The sequence below is a fragment of the Mytilus galloprovincialis genome, chromosome 12 (genome assembly GCF_965363235.1).
Source record: "Mytilus galloprovincialis chromosome 12, xbMytGall1.hap1.1, whole genome shotgun sequence".
Lineage (NCBI taxonomy): Eukaryota > Metazoa > Mollusca > Bivalvia > Mytilida > Mytilidae > Mytilus > Mytilus galloprovincialis.
This window is the reverse complement of record NC_134849.1, coordinates 44362787-44384752: the sequence shown is the minus strand read 5'-3', so window position 1 is coordinate 44384752 and position 21966 is coordinate 44362787. Positions and strand designations below refer to the sequence as shown.

At 32.0% G+C, this 21966-nt stretch overlaps 1 protein-coding gene across 3 annotated transcripts in view; it reads right to left on the bottom strand.

The window, feature by feature from the left end:
* LOC143053879 (uncharacterized) overlaps window positions 1–19229 on the bottom strand; it is a 72231-nt gene extending 53002 nt beyond the window's left edge. For all 3 annotated transcript variants that reach the window (XM_076226670.1, XM_076226668.1, XM_076226667.1), the window contains exons 1-11: window positions 19073–19229; window positions 15901–16580; window positions 14639–14756; window positions 13300–13765; window positions 12309–12338; window positions 11099–11143; window positions 9946–10002; window positions 9114–9184; window positions 5147–5209; window positions 2216–2334; window positions 232–337 (exon numbers count right to left, since the gene is read on the bottom strand). In XM_076226670.1, coding sequence (XP_076082785.1) covers window positions 232–337; window positions 2216–2334; window positions 5147–5209; window positions 9114–9184; window positions 9946–10002; window positions 11099–11143; window positions 12309–12338; window positions 13300–13612 — 804 coding nt within the window. In that variant the 5' untranslated portion in view covers window positions 13613–13765; window positions 14639–14756; window positions 15901–16580; window positions 19073–19229. The remainder of the gene's footprint in view (window positions 1–231; window positions 338–2215; window positions 2335–5146; window positions 5210–9113; window positions 9185–9945; window positions 10003–11098; window positions 11144–12308; window positions 12339–13299; window positions 13766–14638; window positions 14757–15900; window positions 16581–19072) is intronic.
* Window positions 19230–21966: the final 2737 nt, after the last annotated feature.

Here is a 21966-nt window from a genome sequence, read left to right as displayed (position 1 = left end):
CGAATTATTCTTTTGCAAGTGAATAATTCATAACCAATGTTTTTTTGCTTAGTTTGACAAAACTGAACCTTATTGGCTACTAAAAAGGAATTATTATTTCACTATTTGTATTTCATTACCGATTGAGCCAAAAAAATAATATATTAGGTTTTTCATATCTCTCGTAGCTATTGCCCCTTTCATATAAACAATTTTAAATATTTTGTCTGTTAGAATATTGACTTAACTAACCGGAAGTGTTTCTATGCCTACTATCGGTGCCATTTCCTTTGGATATCCTATTGTCACTCCTGGTATCCACCATGCACAACTAACATGGGCCCACTGTTTACCATCGCTAATAATTAAGATATTTCAAAATAAAATAAGCAGTCTTAAGCGCTCTTTTCATTTTGTGTAGATTGTGAGAATATTTGTTTTTTAGTTTAAACAGGTAATTTGAAGTTTGAATACCGACCAATTTCTATGAAACTAGTGATGTGTCATGTTGGATATGTATAAAAATACAAATATATTTTTATTGAAATTGGCTGTTATATAAAGAAATGTATCTCACTCGGCCATACCTCTGATTCCTTGCTTAGGTTTAACAAAAAAAATGTCTCAGGAGATTTGGATTTTAGAATACCTTACTCCAATGTCAAGATGCGCATTTTGCGCTGCCAGATTGGAACCATTGATTTAAAAATATGGGCATCATAAACATTGAAGTGAATATAATCAGAATAAAAAGAAAAGAAGTTTTTGTTTTGTTGTCCATTCGTTTGATGTGTTTTGTCATTTGATTTTGTCATGTGATTAGGGACTTTCCGATTGAATTTTCCTCGGAGTTCAGTATTTTTGTGATTTTACTTTATTCCCATCGTATAAATCAGAATCTAGTTGCATTTATTGGCAAGAGGCACATGAAATAGTTTACTAATACCTATGGTACATTGAATCAATTCTTTTTGTTTATCTTTATCTTCAAAACGTTTGCTTCATAATCGATAAGATTATTACTCTTCTCATATGTGAACATATACTGTATATCAAATTAAGATTCCAGTCTAACATGTCTAACCCAATTAATCAGTATTTCTCTCAGTACTCAATATCTCCTAATAAATATACCTATCATAAATACCAGAATTAAATTTTGGAATTACTCCAGATGCACGTTTCGTCTACAAAAGACACATCAGTGATGCTCGAATTCAAAAAAGTTTTAAAAAAAAGGCTAACTAAAGTACGAAGATGAGGAGCATTCAAGACCAAAATTCCTTAAAGTTTTGCCAAATACAGCTAAGGTAATCTATTCCTGAGGTAGAAAAGCCTTAGTATTTCAAAAATTCAAAAGTTTTGTAAACATTTAATTTATGAATATGACCATATCAATGATAATTTATCGTAGCACAGAAGTGCTGGCTACTGCGCTGGTGATACCCTTGGGAAATTAAAACTCAACCAGAAGTGCTGAGCATTCATAGAGAAGCGACTTATAACAACTGAGTAATAAACTTTCATTCCAAGTTAGCTGCTTCAACTAACATCTGGAAACAAACATTGATAGACGGACGGATAAACTATGCTTCAAATTAACGTAGGGTTAAAGGATTTTTACAGCAATGAGTCACAACACGAACACAGAACCAAACTATGATTAATTGGGTCTTCAGAATTGTATAATGAAAAAAGAATTATGTTAAGTTAATCAGCCTCTGAAAATATTCTGTTTAAATTCCAGATGATTCAACCGATGACTTGATGAATATAAATAAACTCATTCTAGATACCAGGATTAAATTTTGTATTTGATGAACCAATTTCTTTAGCAACTGTAAGTGTGTGGTCTTAACAAAAATATAAGCAAAGGTATCCAACAACATTCCAAACACGATAAGGGGTAATGGTATTTGCTCATTAATGTTGTTTCGAATAACTTTGGAGGAATTATTGTGTTGGTCTGTGCTTTACAAAAAAGTGTATAAAGCTGAACTCGAATTTCATTAAAATTAAGTATTTTTTAATCAATCCTAACGGTATTTCGGTAAAAAAACAAAGTCCTGTGTTGATTATTTTTTAAATTTAAGCAGTTGTGATTAAAATGTCAGTATTGAAAAATTACTATACAAAGTCATTTAACTATTATATTCCTATTTATGTAAAGAATGTATATCTTTTGGTTATGTAAAACATGAAAAAAAAAATCATATTCCACAATAAAATTGTATACCTTGTCATTTTCATTGCGCCGTCATTGTGTGGACACAACGCACACTTGGGTTTGACTCCTGCAACACATGTTTTGCAAAACCAGTTCCCATCAGGAATAACTTGGACCCCATAACACGCCTTCAAAACAATGTTACTCTTAGTTAATCATGTAAGATATCAAAGTAATATATCAATTAACAAAAGAATTATTGGTACAAATATCAAAATACAACATAATACCCTTATATTCAATAGCAATCGTGGGAACTTTAATGAAATTACATATAAGGATAAAATTTCAATGTTCTAAAGAGAATATTAAAGAGTGAGTCCCACTGTTTAGAAAAACAAAAAGAAGAAAAAATTGAACATTAAACTATATTTACATTCACAAAACTTTACACATAAACAATTATTAAGGTAGCACAATACAAAGATTTGTTCACTCCCAATCAGACAACTTTAAACTGATGTAATTCATTTAATAATTCTTTATATATTATAGATGAGGTACCAAAAGAAAGAAGAAAGATTCATCTTTCAAATTGTGATAATTTCATTATGACATAATTATTACATAATTATTTATTATGTAATTAGTTGCTATATTGTGATGTCCACACTTGAATGAATTTAGCGTCTTGGTTCTTCATAGCATCCCAAAATATTTAATAGATTCTTGTACAACACAGCTTGACCTCCAAAACTGTGTCTCAGATTTCCAAAAACATCAATAGAACAAATTTTATACCCAATTGAATTTAGTGGTCAGGGGTGTGGAAATATTTGTTGTGAGCACTTGTCCCCGGGCAAGTGAAACCTAAAATTTTACTTGTCCGGAAAAAAATTTACTTGCCCTGATGATCCCAATAAATATTGAAGTATTTCTTGTTAGCTAATATATGATTCTTACTTAGCACTGTTGTGCATCACAAATGAAATATATTTGTTTTTATGTGTAAAACATTAAGGAAATGGGTTGACATCAATGGGACAGAAACCTAACGGCAAACCAACCAATGAAATGACATGTAAAGGACAATTTTGCAGCAGTTTTTGAATAAAAATTGTAGCCAGTAGGTATACGTACATATACTAAATGTGAGGACAGTGATTGAAGAAATGTAAACTAAATAATAACTATTGCATGATTTTGTGGTGTTTCTCTCAACTGACACACTTGTTTTTTTCTTGATTATTTATCATTGTCTTGATGGGCAATTAATGCGTCCCTTTTATTTTCCACTTAACAACAAATAATGTTGACATTTCATCTATAAGTAGGACAAAAACTTAATTTATTTTCCGAATTTCCATAGATAGCCAGGGGCAATCTGATATCCATGATGTCTGAAATTTCTCGCTTTCTTTTTTTTTTTTAAATACTCTAGCTGTGTCCTCCATTTGCATTTAAGATTTTCTACTCGACTCATGACTCTTTTTGTCTTGCTTGCCCACCTTTTTATTATGTAAATTTATCGTCATGAACATTGATGTTTTTACTTGCTGAACATTGGTTTCTTTTACATAAATTAAACATCTTTATACGTTTTGAAATTAATTTTATGTTTTTGTTGGATTTGAACTTTGTCTTGTATATTTTTTTACTCGTCCACGGGCAACCAAGACAAAAATAATTACTTGTCCGGTTGTTCAAATGTACGAGTCGGGCGAGTCGGGCATAGCATTTCCACACCCCTGAGTGGTCTTTTAAGAATTATTGTTGCAAATTTTATTGTAGATTTATGAGAGAATGAAATACAATAGGAAAAATCTGATACACAGTTTTGGAGGTCAAACTGTGTTGTGCAAGAATCTATAAAATATTTTGGGATGCTATGAATAACAAAGAAGCTAAATTCATTCAAGTATGGACATCACAATATGGCAACTAATTACATAACAATTAATTATGTAATAATTATGTCATAATGAAATTATCACAATTTGAAAGATTAATCCTTCTTCTTTCTTTTGGTACCTCATTTATAAAATTTAAAGAAAGATGAGTGGAATTACATCAGTTTAAAGATGTCTGGTTGGGGATGAACAATCTTTGTATTGTGCTACCTTAAGTCAACTTGATAAGATATTAGTGATCACTGCTTAGTACGAAACTGGACGATACAGGAACATTTTCCGAGATTTAAGAATATGTTTAATGTGCCACGATTACTTTTTGATTGTTTACTGTTACCAAAGTTATTTCAACTGATCGGGCGGAGCTTATGTTTCAATTTGCATTAGAACAGTCTATTTGAAGATGTGTGTGATAAAGATGATTGTCGGTATAATTATTATTGAATTCTAATCACCTATCAGTGTCACCGATGCATATACAAAAGTACTGAGTGTTTGATATGGGACGAATAACTGGACACTACATTGATGAGTTTATCCCAAAACTCCTGTCTATAGATGGACTGGTCTTAAATAAACGAACTTCTTAACCCCCGCCCAGTCAAGTGAAATAAATCTAGTAATATTAACGAACAATAATGAAATATTTTTTTTTTTTTTATTGAAAAGATATCTGATAACCTTAATGATATACATAAATATAAACAAATTCTTAATCCTAAAACAAAACAGGAAGCCCTTTTCAAAAGGTCACATAAACTGAGGGCAAGGAATCCTTGAAAATATATTTGAATATATATTTACATACATATCTAGCATAAATATGATAATTGTATGATTTATGTGCATTTTTTTCATTTGTGAGCCCAATTTCGTTTGTAAGCAATAGGTACATTTTGGTGTAAAAGTGCTTTTCAATAATTAATGTATATAGTATATATATATATATATATATATATATATACTAGTAGTCAGTATAAACATTTCTTCATTTCTTGCACCTTTCAATTCCAGATAACAGTGTCAAAAACAGATACAAATTGGCGTAAAGACAAAAGAGCAAATGACTTCAATCGTATACGTTACATACCTGATGTACACATACATTGCAACCATCACAAAATATCATTTCGTTATTTTCTTCTTCTGTGATCTGAAAGATAGTACATGTTCCATTGTTGAAAAATTAATAGTAATTTATTTCTAGTATTTATTGTTTCAAAAAACTAATGTCTTACAAATCTTAAGTTCTTAATTCAAATGGATTGTATTGTAAACCAATTATCACTAATACATATTTTTCAAAAGGAATAAAATTTGAAAACTAGAATTGAGGAAATAAGTGACGAAATTGACAGGACCGATAACTCTGTCGATAAATATTAACGTTATATCACGTACCGGACATGCAAGGTACGAGAAACGGAAACGTAACGAACAAAACGGATGTCGAACGTACATCCAACGGACGAGTACCGCATAAAACGAACACCTAACGAAAGCGTACCGGATAAAACGGACGAACAAGATATGCAAAAAAAATAAAGGCGACAATGATAATACATGTAAATCGCATAAATATTCAAAATGTTTCTGTGTAACTGGTTTTGGTTTGTTCTTCAAAATGTCACCGAAGGGCAGTGTCTGGCCTGAATAAGAGCTGCTTAATTGTGAAGACGTGCCCTTACTCTAAGATCGATTATGAATAATAAGAATTCATGAACCTTAAAAAATCTAATTGGCATTTCTGACGCGTAATTTTTTTATTGGCATTTATCCGTTTCAGATCCGTTCATCATCTGTTATATCCGTTATACGTCCGGTAGTCCGTTTCACATTCGTTCAACATCCGTTTGATCCGTTAGAAGTCCGTTGGTGAATTTATGTGCCAGACCTCCAACGGATCTAACGGACATGTAACGGATACAAAATGGAAATGAAACAGACGAGTACCGTATAAAACGGACGACTACCGGACGTTCAACGGACATTTCACCCCTTGGACGTCCGTTCAAAGTTTTGAACATGCTAAATATTTTCCACCGGACAAAACGGACGTCGTCGACGGATAAAACGTATACTTAACGGACATGAAAAGGATATTGACGGACGACTAACGGATAAAAACGGACGTCATACGGATATGAACGGATTGAAAAAAAGTTATCCGTTAGGCATCCGTTCGAGCTATCCATTAAGGTGTGACCGAGGCTTTATATTGAATTAAAAAAATGACAAAAATCATTTGCAATGAAGTCTCGCTTTCTATGAAATAATAATAAAAAAAAAAAAAAAAAAATATAAAATTTAATTGAATAGAGTATTTGTTTTGCAACAATTATCGTGTAACATTAATAATATTTATTTTTTTAAAGCAAAAATCCATTTTTTGCAGAATTTTTCATAATATTCATTTTTTTAAAGTATTTATATAATCTTTCATGGATGTACACAGGAAAGAGAAAATTGATTAGGGACCTTCCGTTAAGAACTTTCCTCGGAGTTCAGTATTTTTGTGGTTTTACTTTTTATTAGTAACATTATAACCTTAATCAGACTTCACCAGTTCATCATGGGACATTAACTCAAAAAAGAACATAGCATTAAATTTATCTATTGTTGGACATTATTTATTTCTCTCTAGAGATGAAAAATATTTTCTTCTTTACAGACTTTAAGTACATAATACTTCGCCAGATATAATAGTTTTAATATACTCAATCGATTTGCAAAGTTTTTACTTTTATGTATGGAATTTCTGAATTTGATGTACAAGTAGACATGGGGGTCGGTAGATTTATCATTGAGTTAACGAGGAAATGATGAGAAAAAGTGCGACTTTTTACGAATCTCCAGAGACGCAATTTTATCAAAAATTAAACTGTCAGGACCAACATTGTTTGGTAGAAATATACTCGAATAGCAAAGATCAATTTGCAAAAGTTAGAAAACGGGTCAGATTAATTAGACAATTGAACATTATTGGAGCATCTGTGCATTTTGTATGGGGCAATATAACTCAAAATGGCAAATTGTCTACGTCACCAAAGTCAAGTGTTGTCTGAATTAGTTGGATATGAAATGGGAGTTAACAAATTATTTAATTCAAGGTTTCCATAAGTTTAATATTACTTCAAAGCTATATATATATAATTCATCCGACAGAACCCAGTGCTTCGGTATTGACACGGTCCAAAAGATTTTTATAGTCATTTATTAATGCAGATGCAAATCCAGTCATTCTAAAAGGGGTTAAAATACATGCATGTCATATAAAAAAGGATAGATCCGTGTTTTACTTGCTTGTATTATCAAAATCAAAAACTATATCTTTGTATTTATTTTGTATTCTCAAAACTACATATGTACAGTTATACTACAAATCTACAACTCCAAGTTTATTGCTACACGTGCTGATCTGATCAATAAAGTTATAAATATTCATTTGCTATTTGTATCAAACGCGATAATGACCGTCCAGTACACACTGCAACGATTTCTTCAAAAAGATCATTATAACACCCTGAACCGCCAATTCAATGCAGTTGTCATTTAAAGTCAACTTTTTGGTCAAGATGAAAAACATAGAAATCATGTGTAAGCACAAATATAACGGCAAATGAAAGAAACCCCATAGAGAAGACAATAGAAACAGACATGAAGAATAAAAGTGGAATCAGTTTTGGCAGCGATTCACCAAGACAAGTGTCTGTTCCACAATGCTTGCCAATGTTCGGGTACAGAAAATTGAATCCTGTTCCAGGGTTTAAAACGCAGTATTATTTAATCACCTTAATACTGCATTTTCAGTTCGATTTAAACTTGTTTACACTTGATTCTTCTTGTTAGAGAAATTCAAGTTCAGCAAATATGTGTTATCCGTAGCAAAAACAATATAATTTTGATATTTAAGGGACATTGTGGTAAGGAAGTGACACTTAATTATGATGCATATATTGATCCCATCTTCGAAACTAAGCTAAATACTGGAAGTTAAAATAACGGCAACTTCTTTATATTCGTGATTTATATCCGCCCGACTCTTAATATTCAGTAAAATCAATTATTACACACGGTATACTTAGATTCAACAATGTTTCAGTTGAATGTCATATACAGGTAATTATGCTTTCTCAATTATGACCATAACGTATTCACGATCGAAGAGTTTAATATTTGGGAAAAAGAAAGATATGTCTTATATACTTCAGTAAGGGTCTTTTAAAACATAGAATTTGAACCTCAAAATAAGTTTCATGCACACTTGAAATGTTGAAGTAAGGTTTCGATATTAACATAGAACTTTTTAAACCCATATTTCACTCTGTGTTTTCCTTTAGGGAAAATTTGAAAGACCGATGACATATCTGTGCGTGGTAGTTTATCATCTGGTACAGAGTAACCTGTTATCTTATCCCGGAACAAATTTGTCTTTAGCTTTCATTTTTATTAAACCTATATAATTGGGCGTAAATACAAATCTATGTCTAAAGTGCCAATAGAATATAGCCAGTTACATGAACCAAAGGTGTTTTATAATAATCTTATTATACAAATTCTTGATGAACCTACTGTTCTGTTGAAAGGACAAATTATATGCTTATATAAATTTGTATGCACCTATCATAAGTCAGGAACCTCTTGTTCAGTATTTCTCGTTTGTTTGTGTGGTTCATAAGTATTTCTCGTTTCTTTATATAAAAATAAGACCATTTTGGTATTTGGTTTTTTAAATATTTTTATACTAGTCATTAAGGAGCCCTTTACAGCTTGCTGTTCGGTGTGAGTCACACAAGGTTCCATGTTGAAGACCGTACTTAGAACTCTAATTGTTTACTTTTTTACATTAAGACATGGATGGAGAGTTGTCTAATTTGTACTCATACCACATCTTTTTTTTTAAAATAACCCTTTCAAAATGAGTATCATGTGTTAATCTTGTTCCAAGAGGGTACTTTTATCACTTATTAAGATAGATTTAACAAAATAATAAATAAGATTTTTCTCATAAAAAACCTGTTAAAGTCTGCTAATTTCGAGAATAAGAATGTCCTTACATCTTTGCAAACATCACATACTGCATTATCATCAACCTCCTTTTCATCTCGTATTTCCTGAATTTCATGACCTAGAAAGAGATTACAAGAATTATAAATGATTAACAATCCGTTAATGTTATTTTGTACGAAAGTGAATACATGAATTGTGTAAAACTTTACATCATTATTTAGATTTTGCAGTCCCTTTAACCTATATTAAATATATGAAATGCCAACTTTTCTTTTTTTATGGTATCTATCTTTTTTCATTTTATGTATACAATCAGCTTTAAGCTACATTATACATTATTTGCAATTCTAATATAGATATTTGAACTAATGCCTATTTGTATTTTTTTTAAAAGGTTATTGGTTATTAGAGAAAAGTATATTTCAATAAATAGAGATCACAAAATTATGTTTGGTCAGAACGACAAGCAAATTTTAGTGATACAGAAGCCCTCTGAGAGTTGACTCTCTGAAATTCAGCTGAACTTATTAATCACATATAACTAATAAAAAGAAATCAAGTCTTGTGTACTATTATCTGTCTGTCTGTTTTATCTTTATTTTTTAGCCATAGCATTGTCAGTTTATTTTCGATCTATGAGCTTGACTGTTCTTCTGGTATCTTTCGCCCTAGACCTCTTTCTAAATGATTTAGATTAATGTTTGTCAAACTGCCATAATCTGATGAAATTATTCCTTTGAATTGTGTCGTTCAAATTTCTTAATTTTTTAATATTTTTTTTCAACAGTTCAATGAAAATGTTCTGTCACAATTTAATGCAAATTAAACGAGCCAAATCTATTTTATCTAAAGTGTTCGGTACCCTCTTAAGTTGTTTACCTCTAATTATATCGTCGTCCTCTTCCTCCTCAAATCTTGCCTTCTTCTGTTGTCTTTCTTAAATAAAGCATATTTTTTTCTTAATCGTAAAATAAATTTCAACAATTTTATAGTAAGCTGCGGTTTATTATTTTTTTTGTGTAAATTTATGTTTGTATTTCTGGTGTTTGACTGTCAACATTTACATTGAAAAAACATAAAACTCTTCGAACTGATAAAGAATATTCAGTTAACGTAATTGAAAAACCACACACTTTGTATAAATTGCAGATAATATAGACAGTATGTATGTTGTCTAACTCGTATAACTTGAAATGTATATTCTTACTTAACAATCTTCAACCTAAACGATATCTCAAGTGCTATTATCTTACAGGTTCATTATAGTGACATGTATTCCAAAATCATGATTAAACATCAGAGAAAACGGTTTCATGATACTTCGATATTTGTCTGAATAAGGTATTAAACAATCAATTGTTTTGTATATGCTATTGGTCAAGTTAACCCATTGATGTTTGTTCTGGTTGGTCACACATATGTGTCAATATGGAAGAAATATAAACAATTGTCATACAAGTGGAAGGTTAAGCTAGCTATGAAGCAATGTTTGATCCATAGTTTTTTTTATGAGAATATCAGGAATATGACGATCATTTTCCAGTGTCGTTCCCTTGGTTGATAAAGTCCAGCGTTTTGTTATGTCAAGTTTTATGGACTCCCTCCTTTTTCAATTTACATTGGAATTCCGTATTTTTAGATCAAAATAAAGGTGGTGGCATGTGTGTTTGTTTTCAGTCTAGTGGCACGTATCTATAATCAGCATAAAGTGTATATATAAAGAGAGAGAGAAGGGTTGTCGAGGCGACATTGCTGTCGCCTTTTCTCGAATATAAGGAAGGATTATGAATTTGTTAAAAATGTTTCACAGATATTGGAAATCAACAGTTCTAAAAAGTTTCAATAAGAATGAATATATGTCTTGTGAATTTCATATTTAGTTTAATAGTACAAAATTATTTTACTGTAGCTAAATACCAGATATTTTGATCAATCTTGAATGTATCAAATAGGCACTTATTACGGTAAAACGAAATGAAAGCAAACAAAAGTTACCTAGCAATGATTTTATTTATAATGCAATAAAATATACCTTCATATGCATGTTCTTCTTGCTCTTCCATTGTGTCATATTCCCCTGTAATATTGATCCGTATTATATTCGTACTTCTGTTTTTTATTAACATTAAGCATAATATGAATTAACGAAATAACAGAGAGAAAAAAATATGATATACATGCATTATTTAATATCGAACAAAGGGAAAAGTAAGCTGCAAAGTACAAGTGATTTCATTTTTTTAAATATATAAGTTAATAAGGCCATTATAGAATTACCGCTGTTCAAATTCATAAATCGATTGAGAGAAAAATATCCGGGTTACAAACTAAAACCGAGGGAAACACGTCAACTATAAGATGAAAACAACGGAACAATAGAACACTAAAATGCAACCAAAATAAAACCGACAATGTAACATACATAGAAACGAACTATTAGTAAAACTAGATTTCAAAATGCTTTATCTATTTTCATTTTATCGTTTAGTATATTCCAACGAAAGCTTAGTGAGGTACCATTGGATTCTTTTGTGCTTCGATTCTATCCGGAATGTTTTGTAAGATTCAAATATTGTTTTATTATCTTCTAAAATCGTTTTATTTCACTGTAAATATATTGTAACAATCTTTACTGTCAGATCCTTGTTCCAATGAGAATAGATCGATAAATTAAGGATACAGAAACAGATATAAGACCTATACTTCTTTAAAAAACGACTTAAAGTACGATATTTTATTGATTTTGAACACATGCCACTTTCGATATATCTTATATATTGGAACAGCAAACAATAGTCATCATTGTTGTATAATTTCCCCCCTTATTTATATATCAACTAATAGCTTATTGTAGAATTAAAATCTATACCTGAACTTGTAGCGTTAAGCTGAATTTGTTTGAGATCTTCATATCTAACATGCAGTATTTGATTAAATCGTAAGTTAAACACGTAAATTATTTGGAATTTACTCATCAAGCGACAAAAAAAGTAAACAAAAATTACGCAATCTAAATATGGACCAAGACCGGGTGTATTTGCTGGTTGAGCGTTCTCTAGCACTCCCGACTCCTGAATCAATTGCCATGCTTATCAAGAATCACTTTAAGACAAGTCAAGAACGATTAACTTTCAAAACATACTAAGATTTCAAATCTAGAGATTAAAGACCGCGAAAACCTGCCCGACTATACATATATTCCCGTTTACGTTTTGATTTCTGACATTGCCATTTTAACTTACGTCTTGCTTCTTCAAATCGGTCAAAACATTCTGAAATTAAAATGAAAAGTACAAATTCACCTTCATTTACAATAAAAACTTTGATATGAAATTCATTGTCCATTTCAGTGTAGTCTCTTTGGTGAAGTTCGTGTGTATTTTCTTATATTTTTGAATGTTTTAATTTTTCATTATATTTGTTGTAAATTGTTATAACTGTCTTGTCCGTCGTTTGTTCTGAAAGAAGATCATTATGGTCGTGTAACCTTTCCATGGCCAGTTTTGTGAAGAAAATGTACATGCACTTAATTATTAAAATTTTAGTTTAAATCTGTAAAAAAAAACTGACGGAAAACACCTACTGATTCGATGTTCGTTAATTTTTTTATTAACGATTGATATTTCTAGTCATGTTTTACCTTGAGTAACACAGCGGTTGTCACGTATAGAGAAGGAACTGTTTGTTCTGTCGTAAAAAATAAATGTTTACAGAAACATTCCATGGATTTCATCTTTAGTAACTGTTTGTTTTTTCGAGAACTGCTGTTAGTCTTTTCATGTCTTTTTTCGTTCGCCATTTTGGTAGTCCTAAAATTTGCCCTTGGTATCATCTATATATTAGAATGAACCCGGTGCATATGTTTTATCTTATAAGAATATCATACAAGTAAGAGGTTTAGCACCCATAAAACTAGGTTGAATCAGCCATTTTCTACATAAGGAGATGCCTGTAGCAAGTAAGGAATATGAAAGTTGTCTTAATTCATTTGATGTGTTTTGATTTTGTCTTTTGATCATGGACTTTCTGATTTGAATTTTGCGAGTTCAGTATTTTTGATATTTTTTTTACTTTTTATGAGCTAGAACATGTAGTCATAAACGCATTCATTTTTTTTTTATCAAACATTAAAGGAGATCGGTTTCAGTACCAATTCCGTGTTACGATTTATACATGGTATAAAAAAGTTAACTAAGAAAAAACATCAACAACTGATTTATGGTGAAACATTACTTCTGATGACACTCCTCTTTCGCTTTCTGTAGTTTGCCATGGTTCGAATCTTTTCTTTTTCCATATCGCTCTGTTTTTCTAGGGTCACGATTTTGTTATTATTTGCTTCACATATCTTTTCCAAATCTGTGATCTTTTGACGACTTTTCTCTTCCTGTTTTCTTCCCACACCATTCTGCTTTTCTAGGGTTTTCAGTTTTTCATTATTAACTTCACATTTCTGTTCCAATTCTGCAATCTTCTGACAACTTTTTTCTTCCTGCCTTTTGAGAGCTTGAATTAGTTCACAATTTTTTTCATGCTGCTTTTCCATGGATTTTATCTTTTCAAGATTGTTTTCACACTTATTGCAGTAAACATTGTTATGACACAATGTTATGACACAATGGACATTCGTTTAAACAGTTACCATCAGTTAACGATGAATTGCATTCTGTTTTGATCGTTGTTCTTTCAGGTTTTATGTCTAAATAATAGAATGTGTGTTTGCTTATCTATGTTACAATTATTTATAACTTTACCTATTATCATTCAAAATATATCGTTTAACATATAATATACAAAAACACATTATGGAAAATGTAATTTCGATCATTGAAATTAATCAGGGTAAATTCTACAATGATATCAAGTCCCATGATGTGCAAGCCAATAAATCATGACGATTTGGATGGGAATTTAAGGCCAAATAAAAATGTATGTGTGGTTCCAGTTACATCTGAAAAACGTTAGGTTAGGTAGATAGGGATTTTTTTTTTAATTTTATGGTTTTTTTTTACATTGAGTCTATGGGAGCAACATTCTGAATTTAACAGTGCTTAATGAAAAAAGACAATAAAATCTTTAGGGTAGGCTATTTTTGAGGCGAAAAAGTAGGGAAGGTAGGGTTACTGGAACCACACATATATTTTTATTTGGCCTAAAGTAATAAAGAACTATGGGCAAAAAAAGAAGTGCACCATCATATGATTTTTTTCACCATTTTTTTTTTTCAGTCAAATAAATCCAAAAATCAGGCTATGAAAAAAAAAAGTTTAGTGCTAGTAATTTTGGCACATCAGAGGAGTACATCCTTAATATGGTTAATGTGTCTCTTTCTTATTGATTTACGAAATATGAACAACGTCAAACCACTATCGCCTTAAAGCTTGATTTATATTACTGCACAGATTTTTGTTTATCAGTATTTATCCGCATGCGTAAAACGTTAAAGTATGTTTTAAATATGAACTCTCAGAGTTAAATATTGATTTGACACAGCATACAACGCTTTTTCCGCAAATTCGGGACCTTTTAAAACAATTTCCTAATTCTACCACGACTGAGCTTCTACATGTACCTTTATCTTGCTGAAAGTCTTCGTTCATTTCTTCTTTCAGAGCACCATCCTGATGTGGACTGTTGTTTGTGAATATGTCAGTACTTATCCTGCCGAGCTGTTTCCTTATACCAAGACACTGCATAAATAGATGTATAGTTTTAAAACTTAAATCAATGATGTTGCTTAATTTCAAACATTAAGGATGTACTTAGGTGAGGGTTTGTGAATCCAAAAATGAAGCATTTAAAACTGATACTTTTAGTAAGAAGAGCATTAGTTAAGGAACAAAATAAGCTGTAAATAGGTCATGGAGCTCCTTTTCAAGATATTTGATTTTTTAAATATGGCGGGAAAAGCTGACTTGGACTTTTACCTTATGTTTGCATTGGTATTATATGGGTTTCAAATCAAAAGATATTTGTTAGTGTACGCCTATCTGTTTTTTACTATCTGATGCGCAAATTCCGATTGCAAACTTATCAGTTAAACAGTTGTCATTTTTGAAAATGCCTGTACCAAGTCAGGAATATGACAGCTGTTGTCCATTCGTTTGATGTGTTTTGTCATTTATATTTTGCCATTTGATTATGGACTTTACGATTGAATTGTCCTCGGAGTTCAGTATTTTTGTGATTTTACTTTTTAAAATCAAAAAGTTACATATTTGAAAACACGTACTTCATGTATTTATTGCATCCAACTTTTTTTTTATAAATGAATCAATTTGATTACTTTAGATATGTGTTTACGGTGGAATAATTGAATGTTTGTGTATTAGTATTGTCTCGAGTACCACTGAAATAAGTATTTCTACATAGATATATAGGAAGAAGTGGTATGAGTGCCAATGAGACAACTCTCCATCCAAGTAACAATTTATCAAAGTATAAACCATTATAGGTCAAGGTACAGCCTTCAACACGAGCCTTGGCTCACACTGAACAGCAAGCTATAATGGGCCCCACAAATTTCTAGTTTAAACCATTCAAACGGGAAAACCAACGGTCTAATCTATATAAAAAAACAAGAAACGATAACTTATGAACCACATAAACAGACGACAACCACTGAACATCAGATTCCTGACTTAGGAAAGGGCAAACAATTGCAGCAGGATTAAACGTTTTAATAGTACCAAACCTTCTCCCTTATCTGAAACTATAGTATAAAATCACAAAGACACGCGTTCTTGTAAGTCATATATTTCTAAATATCATGAATTTGCGATTTTCAACAATTTTAACTGTCACCAGTTTGGCGGAAGGAGAGATTAAATTTACCTTTTCATCTGTTATCTTGTCCACCATATCTTTTACACACTTGACGTCAAAATTAGATATCTTCAATAAATCAATACTCGTATTGACTGATTCTTCAAAGCAAGTAGGTGTAACTTTACTAGCTAAACCTAGAACGGATCCTTCTAACATTGTCCACCACCTATCTAGGGTTTCTTGGTCAACAGATGATAAGCTTTCTTCGTGGTTCAGTTTGTATACTATATCATTGACTGTTCTCAACCACGTGTCCTCAGCAGGGCGTAAGCTCACACAGTTTTTCATCAGTGTATATGCTAGCCTGATGTCAAGTTCATCCAATGAACATCGGTCGTTAATCCTAACGTCGCAAATGCAATTTTGTTTTACAGTATTTCCAATGACAATGAAATGTTCTGGTGTCATATTTGGCCCTACTTTGAAAAGTTCCTTTATTTCTTCTTCTTTTAAACATCTGTCAGTCTTCCTCACAAATGCAGAGTGCTCACATTCACAACATGCTACAGAATGTCTCCATAGATGGTAAATAGAATGCTTGTGTAAATTGAGAAACTTTACAAATGAGTTATCGAAGTTGATGAGTATGTTTGATTTGATAAATGACCGGACAACCTTCCATGAAATTTCTTCTGCAAATATCAACAGTTTTAAGAACTGCTTTTCCTTTACTGTACTCATTATTGCTGCAAAAGATAAATATGTAAAACCAGTAGCATGAGTTATCACAGAACTAGTACTGTACATACTTTTGTTTAGGGTCCAGCTGAAGCCTTGTCCGGCCCTTCTGGTGTTTAAAATGTTGTATCATTTATCTGGGTAAAAATATCACAAAGTATTCTGTTTGGGGTTTTTGTTTTGTTTTTGTTTGTTGTTTTTTTTGTTTGTTTGTTTTTTTTGGGGTGGGGGGAGGTATTTTTTTTTTAGTTCACAAAATTCGGTGGTAAATGTATCTGTAACCCAATAAAAGAATAAAGCCTTTGGTTATATATTATAGCAGTCTTAATAAAGTAAGCTTTATAGCGATATATATTAAAGTAAACACTACAATTTATTAAATGCTCATCGATCAAGCCAAAAGATGAGGCAATAAAACGATCGCCTTCTACAAAAAGTAAATCTTGTAATTACACATTTTAAATATATAAGCCTTTTGTCTCTTTTTTATTTAGTCATGAGATTCTTTCAAAAAAAGTAAAAAGGGAGAGAAAAAAAATTGTGTTTGGAATAATTCAATATCTTATAAACAGTAAATTTCCCTTTACCTGACCTTATCATTTTTTTCCTGAAAATTCTTAGCTATGTATTTCTTCAATCATTCATGACAATGAAGTTGAAGTCACATTTTTTGTTAATTTTTTTTTTAGAAAAATCCAAAATTACAAAATTACAAAAGTTTATTCCAACACTTTCTACATAAGAAAATGCCTGTACCAAGTCATATATCTTGTATATGATAATAAGGAATATGGCAGCTGTTGTTGTTATCCATTCGTTTGATGTGTTTAAGCTTTTGGTTTTGCCGTTCGATAAGAGACTTAATATCCTTCTTGAATTATTCTTGGAGTTCAGTATATTTGTGATTTTACTTTTGACAGTCACAGCATGGTCAATTTGACACACAAAAGCAACGAAATTTTATAAAACTTTTTTAATATTTTATATCACCAACCTATATTTTTTTTTGTTAAATTTATTCAGATTTGCCCACTTTATCTTAGTTTATAGTTGAAGATATGATATGAACAAAAGTATAATTGTAAAATTGTATTATTTTCGTAACCATTTCTTCAAAAAGTATAATAAGGCAGCTACCATTTGATTTTTATGGGGGGGGGTTAGGATGAGAAATTTTGTCCTGCATTTTTTTTTAGTTGTAATCTCTGTCCTGCCTTTTTATTTTTCACTCTATTCGTTCCTGCCTTTTTTTTATTAGTTTGTCTTGACTTTTTTTCATAAATTGTCATCCTGCCTTTTTTTTTTTGCAAAGTGTCTCATCCTGCATTTTTTTTTTTACTCAGAACTCCTGTCCTGCCTATTTTTTTCAAATTTCATCCTAGCCCCCCCCCCCCCCCCATAAAAATCAAATGGTAGCTCCCTAATCGCTGGAAAGTGGTTTTAGAACCACCCCCTCCTTTTTTGACGATAAATGGGGACATATAGTTGAACCCCCCTTGTATGCTTGTGATGGTAACACCCCTTTCGAAAACGACTGGATCCGCCTGTGCGGCCACTTGTCGGAAAATGTTCACTGTTAGGGACGACATCAAAAGTTTAATGTTGGATAAAAAAAACTTAATTCACATAGTTTTGTCACTGACCCCCCCCCCCCCCCCCCCCCCCCCCCCCCCCCCTCTTAACTTAATCAAATATGGGAAAAATTGATTTACCAATATGGATATATGTAAAATCGATTTTGGATTAACAAAACTTGCAGCCATGTTGACCCCCCACCCCCAAACTATTTGATTTAAGTTTTTTATCCTACATCGATCTTTTGATGTCGTCCCTTAAGCACTATTAATCTGTTAAATTATGTGAAAACGAAATTAGAACTTTCCGGTACTAGAGTTTTCTAGAGATTCGAATTGGTTTACGAGTTTTGAACATCGGAAAATGTCTATTCTATAACAAGCAATATTCAACACTTTCATAGAGGGGCGTAAAGGGGGATCGATCTGCATGGAAAAACGCGAAATAAAATTGCCATTTTACGATGAACGAACAATTAAAAATTCTTGCACGTTGATCGTTTTACCGATTTCACGAAACACGGTCAATAACAAACATTTTTTACGACTGCACGTGAAATAAAAATGGCAAAAACCGATACACGAAAATAACCCTTTACCACCCTCTTCATAAAAAAAATACAACATTTAAATTTCTGACAAAAATAGATTCGCGCCTTTTCAATACGAAAGTAAAACTAATAATAGATCTGATTCATTGACAGGTGTTTTGCTTGCATCTTTTAAACATGTTATTATATTTAGATACACTAATAAGAAACCATATCACATTCATCACAGTTGATAATTCCCTCTAGACTACCACTCATTACATGATCTTACATAGACATAAATTAAAAATGCTTTTGGTAAACGTCGTAAGATAACAACTTCCTTATGTTTTTAATGTGAATGTTAAATCAAAACTGACTTTACTTTGAGCTTACCATGCCTTCCTCGTATTTTAATTCCTTCAAAGATTCTTCAGACTACAATTGATTTAAACGCAAATTGTAAACACACGAGACACACCTACATACATATAGTAATGACAGCGGCATATAAAATTCCGTATTTTCTAAAAATGTATTTGACCTATTTGCATTTGATAACAATGTACGGCACGTCTTTTTAACATATTGAGTTGATTATAACATGAGACACATATCTATATATATATTTATGACACATATATATAAGCTTTGGGAATTTTTAGAATTTTTAGAATACCAAAATGAAATTGAACAACGACATTGGTTCACATATAAGAGGGGGGATAGGAGGGGTCTTGATCCCGAAATCCCGGACTTGAAAAAACGAAATTCCGAGGTCCCGAATTTAACATGTTTAAATAAAGCAAATCCCGACATCCCGAAATCCGAAAAATAGGATTCCCAGATCCCGAAAGGGTCAATCCCGAAAGGGTCAATCCCGAAATCCCGAGCTTAAAAACACCCGATCCCGGAGTCCCGATAAAGGTCCTATCCCCCCTCATATATTAATTAAGGTATATAGGAATTTTTTTCTGAGACGAGTGCCTGTGCATTGGTTGCATATCAAGACTTTTTGACGTACACAATTTAAATTATTTACAGTCTACAAATAGCAATTTAAATCGAACGCAAAAATGAGGTCCTCCGTAATCAGTATAAAATTCAAATGTTGTTACCTGTGAAGCATTTTATTAATCCCAAAGGATCGACAACAGTATGGTCATGCAGTCAACTACCCTAGCTAGGTCTGGTTCCTAATTCTAGGATCTTCTATTGGTTCTATATTGTATTCTTTCTACATATATATATTAAATATATATATTAATTGTGTTTAATCATTACTCTCTATAAAAATGGTTACTTTGAACAACTATCAAAGCAAAGGCGGACCCCCCCCCCCCTTTTTCAACGTGGGAAAAGTTAGGTTGATTATATAGGGAATCACTGAAGCATGACTGGGGCGGGCCCCTTCTTAGGTCAGTCAGCGCCCCCCCCCCCCCCCCCCCCCTTTATGAAAAGTTCTGGATCTGCCACTGCAAAGTGATCAGTTATTTAATTATGCAAAGCGCACATTCTTGTTTTTCCAGAGGTCTTCAATTTTTGTCCATTATTCCGCATTCTGTCAATCCCATAAAATCCCATAAGATGGCATTGGTGTGGTCATATTCTATGATGCTCTATTATTAAAAAAAATGGCCTTTTGCAATTGATTACCATGCTCGGTACATTTTTCAAATACTTTTGATGTGAATGCCTTTCAACTTGAAGATCGTTACTTTTCTTCCTCCTCGTGCCTCTCTTTGATTTAACCGTCACAACCGAGAGGATCGTGATTCAAATATGATCCGATATGTAGAATAAATCCGCTTCAGTTGTACTTAATTATATATAATATATAACTGTGAACGATCCTGGTTCAGGTCCGGGTTTAGGCGAGGTCGACCTGTGTCAATTTTGTTGACCTTTGTACATGATATATGTAGGCACTATGTATACATGGTATATGTTTTACTTGAATTGAACTAAATCGAGAAATTTTATACGTTTTGTATTTCTTTGATACATATGACGTGGATATGTACTTAAATATTCTGCCATTGTGTTATTGTAAAAGAAAAACACAGAATAATCGTACAAGTGGAAAGTTAAGCTAGCTATGAGACCATGCAGGGGTGAATTTCTTTAACCTAATTCTGTAACATGTTTCAGTATAATGTTTCGAAATCAGAAACATGATTTAATGTAATATAAAAACAGTATGTTTTCAGAAAACCGAAACATGTTTCTGTTTCCTGAAATATGTTGCTTTTTTCTGTTTTCTTTTTCTATTAAAACAAACTACTATCAACGATAATATAGTTGTTGTAGCGGCTCATTCCTGTCCAGAGCTGCCTGTTCTACAAAACCATTTGTAACTTTATTTATTGTCGCTGTCAATGATCAGCTGAGAAAATGCAAATCGGCGTAGTAGCTATGTTGAATTATTTGTTCCAAATTGCACTTTCAATGAATTTCGCCAGTTTTTTCGACTCGCCAAACTGAGAGGAACTTTTGAATATATACTTTGCTACTTGGATGTCTTAGCTTGAATGCACACACATTAACATTCAAGGCTCGTATGCCAAACAATTTCTCTAGATTTTGTTTACTCATAACCTATGGTACTAGCTAGGGTTACAAAGAATCAATCCGTGGTATTACAGACAAAGTAATGAGGGAGATATATTTATCTATTGTCCAAAATTCTATTATATGTGCAAGTTTATTTAGTGGCCAACTTTATCAAATGCAAATTTCCAGTTTGCACGCAGTTGTTTTTAATTTGGCTTACCCTTTCAGAATGCATAGGATCATTGCATGCATATACTTAACATACATAAAATCAAAGCAACACGCGAGCAGGAAAATTCATAACTTAATCGTGGGGGGTATATCACAATTCAATAATGTTGCAGGGTATACATAACGACCAGAGAAAATTTACATATATAATCTGTGGATCTTCAGGTCGTCTTTATATGCTGAAGATTGCAGGAATAAACAAAAATATCTTACTTAAAACATACTTAATAGGAGATCAAGCTTATCCTTCATTAAAAATTACCAAGCCACAGGAAAGCTCTCTGACCAGCAACTCGTTCAACAAGTGTTTGTCTAGTTGACAGCAACTAAATAGACAAGCATTAGCCTTTCAAAAAGGACTAGTCGACTCTTAGCTGATGAAAATGGAAAGTGCTCTCGCTTTGTAGATTTATTCATTTACTAGAATAGCCACGTGCATCAATCAACAAAGTTTACCACACACGTGAGGTCACACGTTATCCCTTAAGAGGCGGGTCTGATTTTGG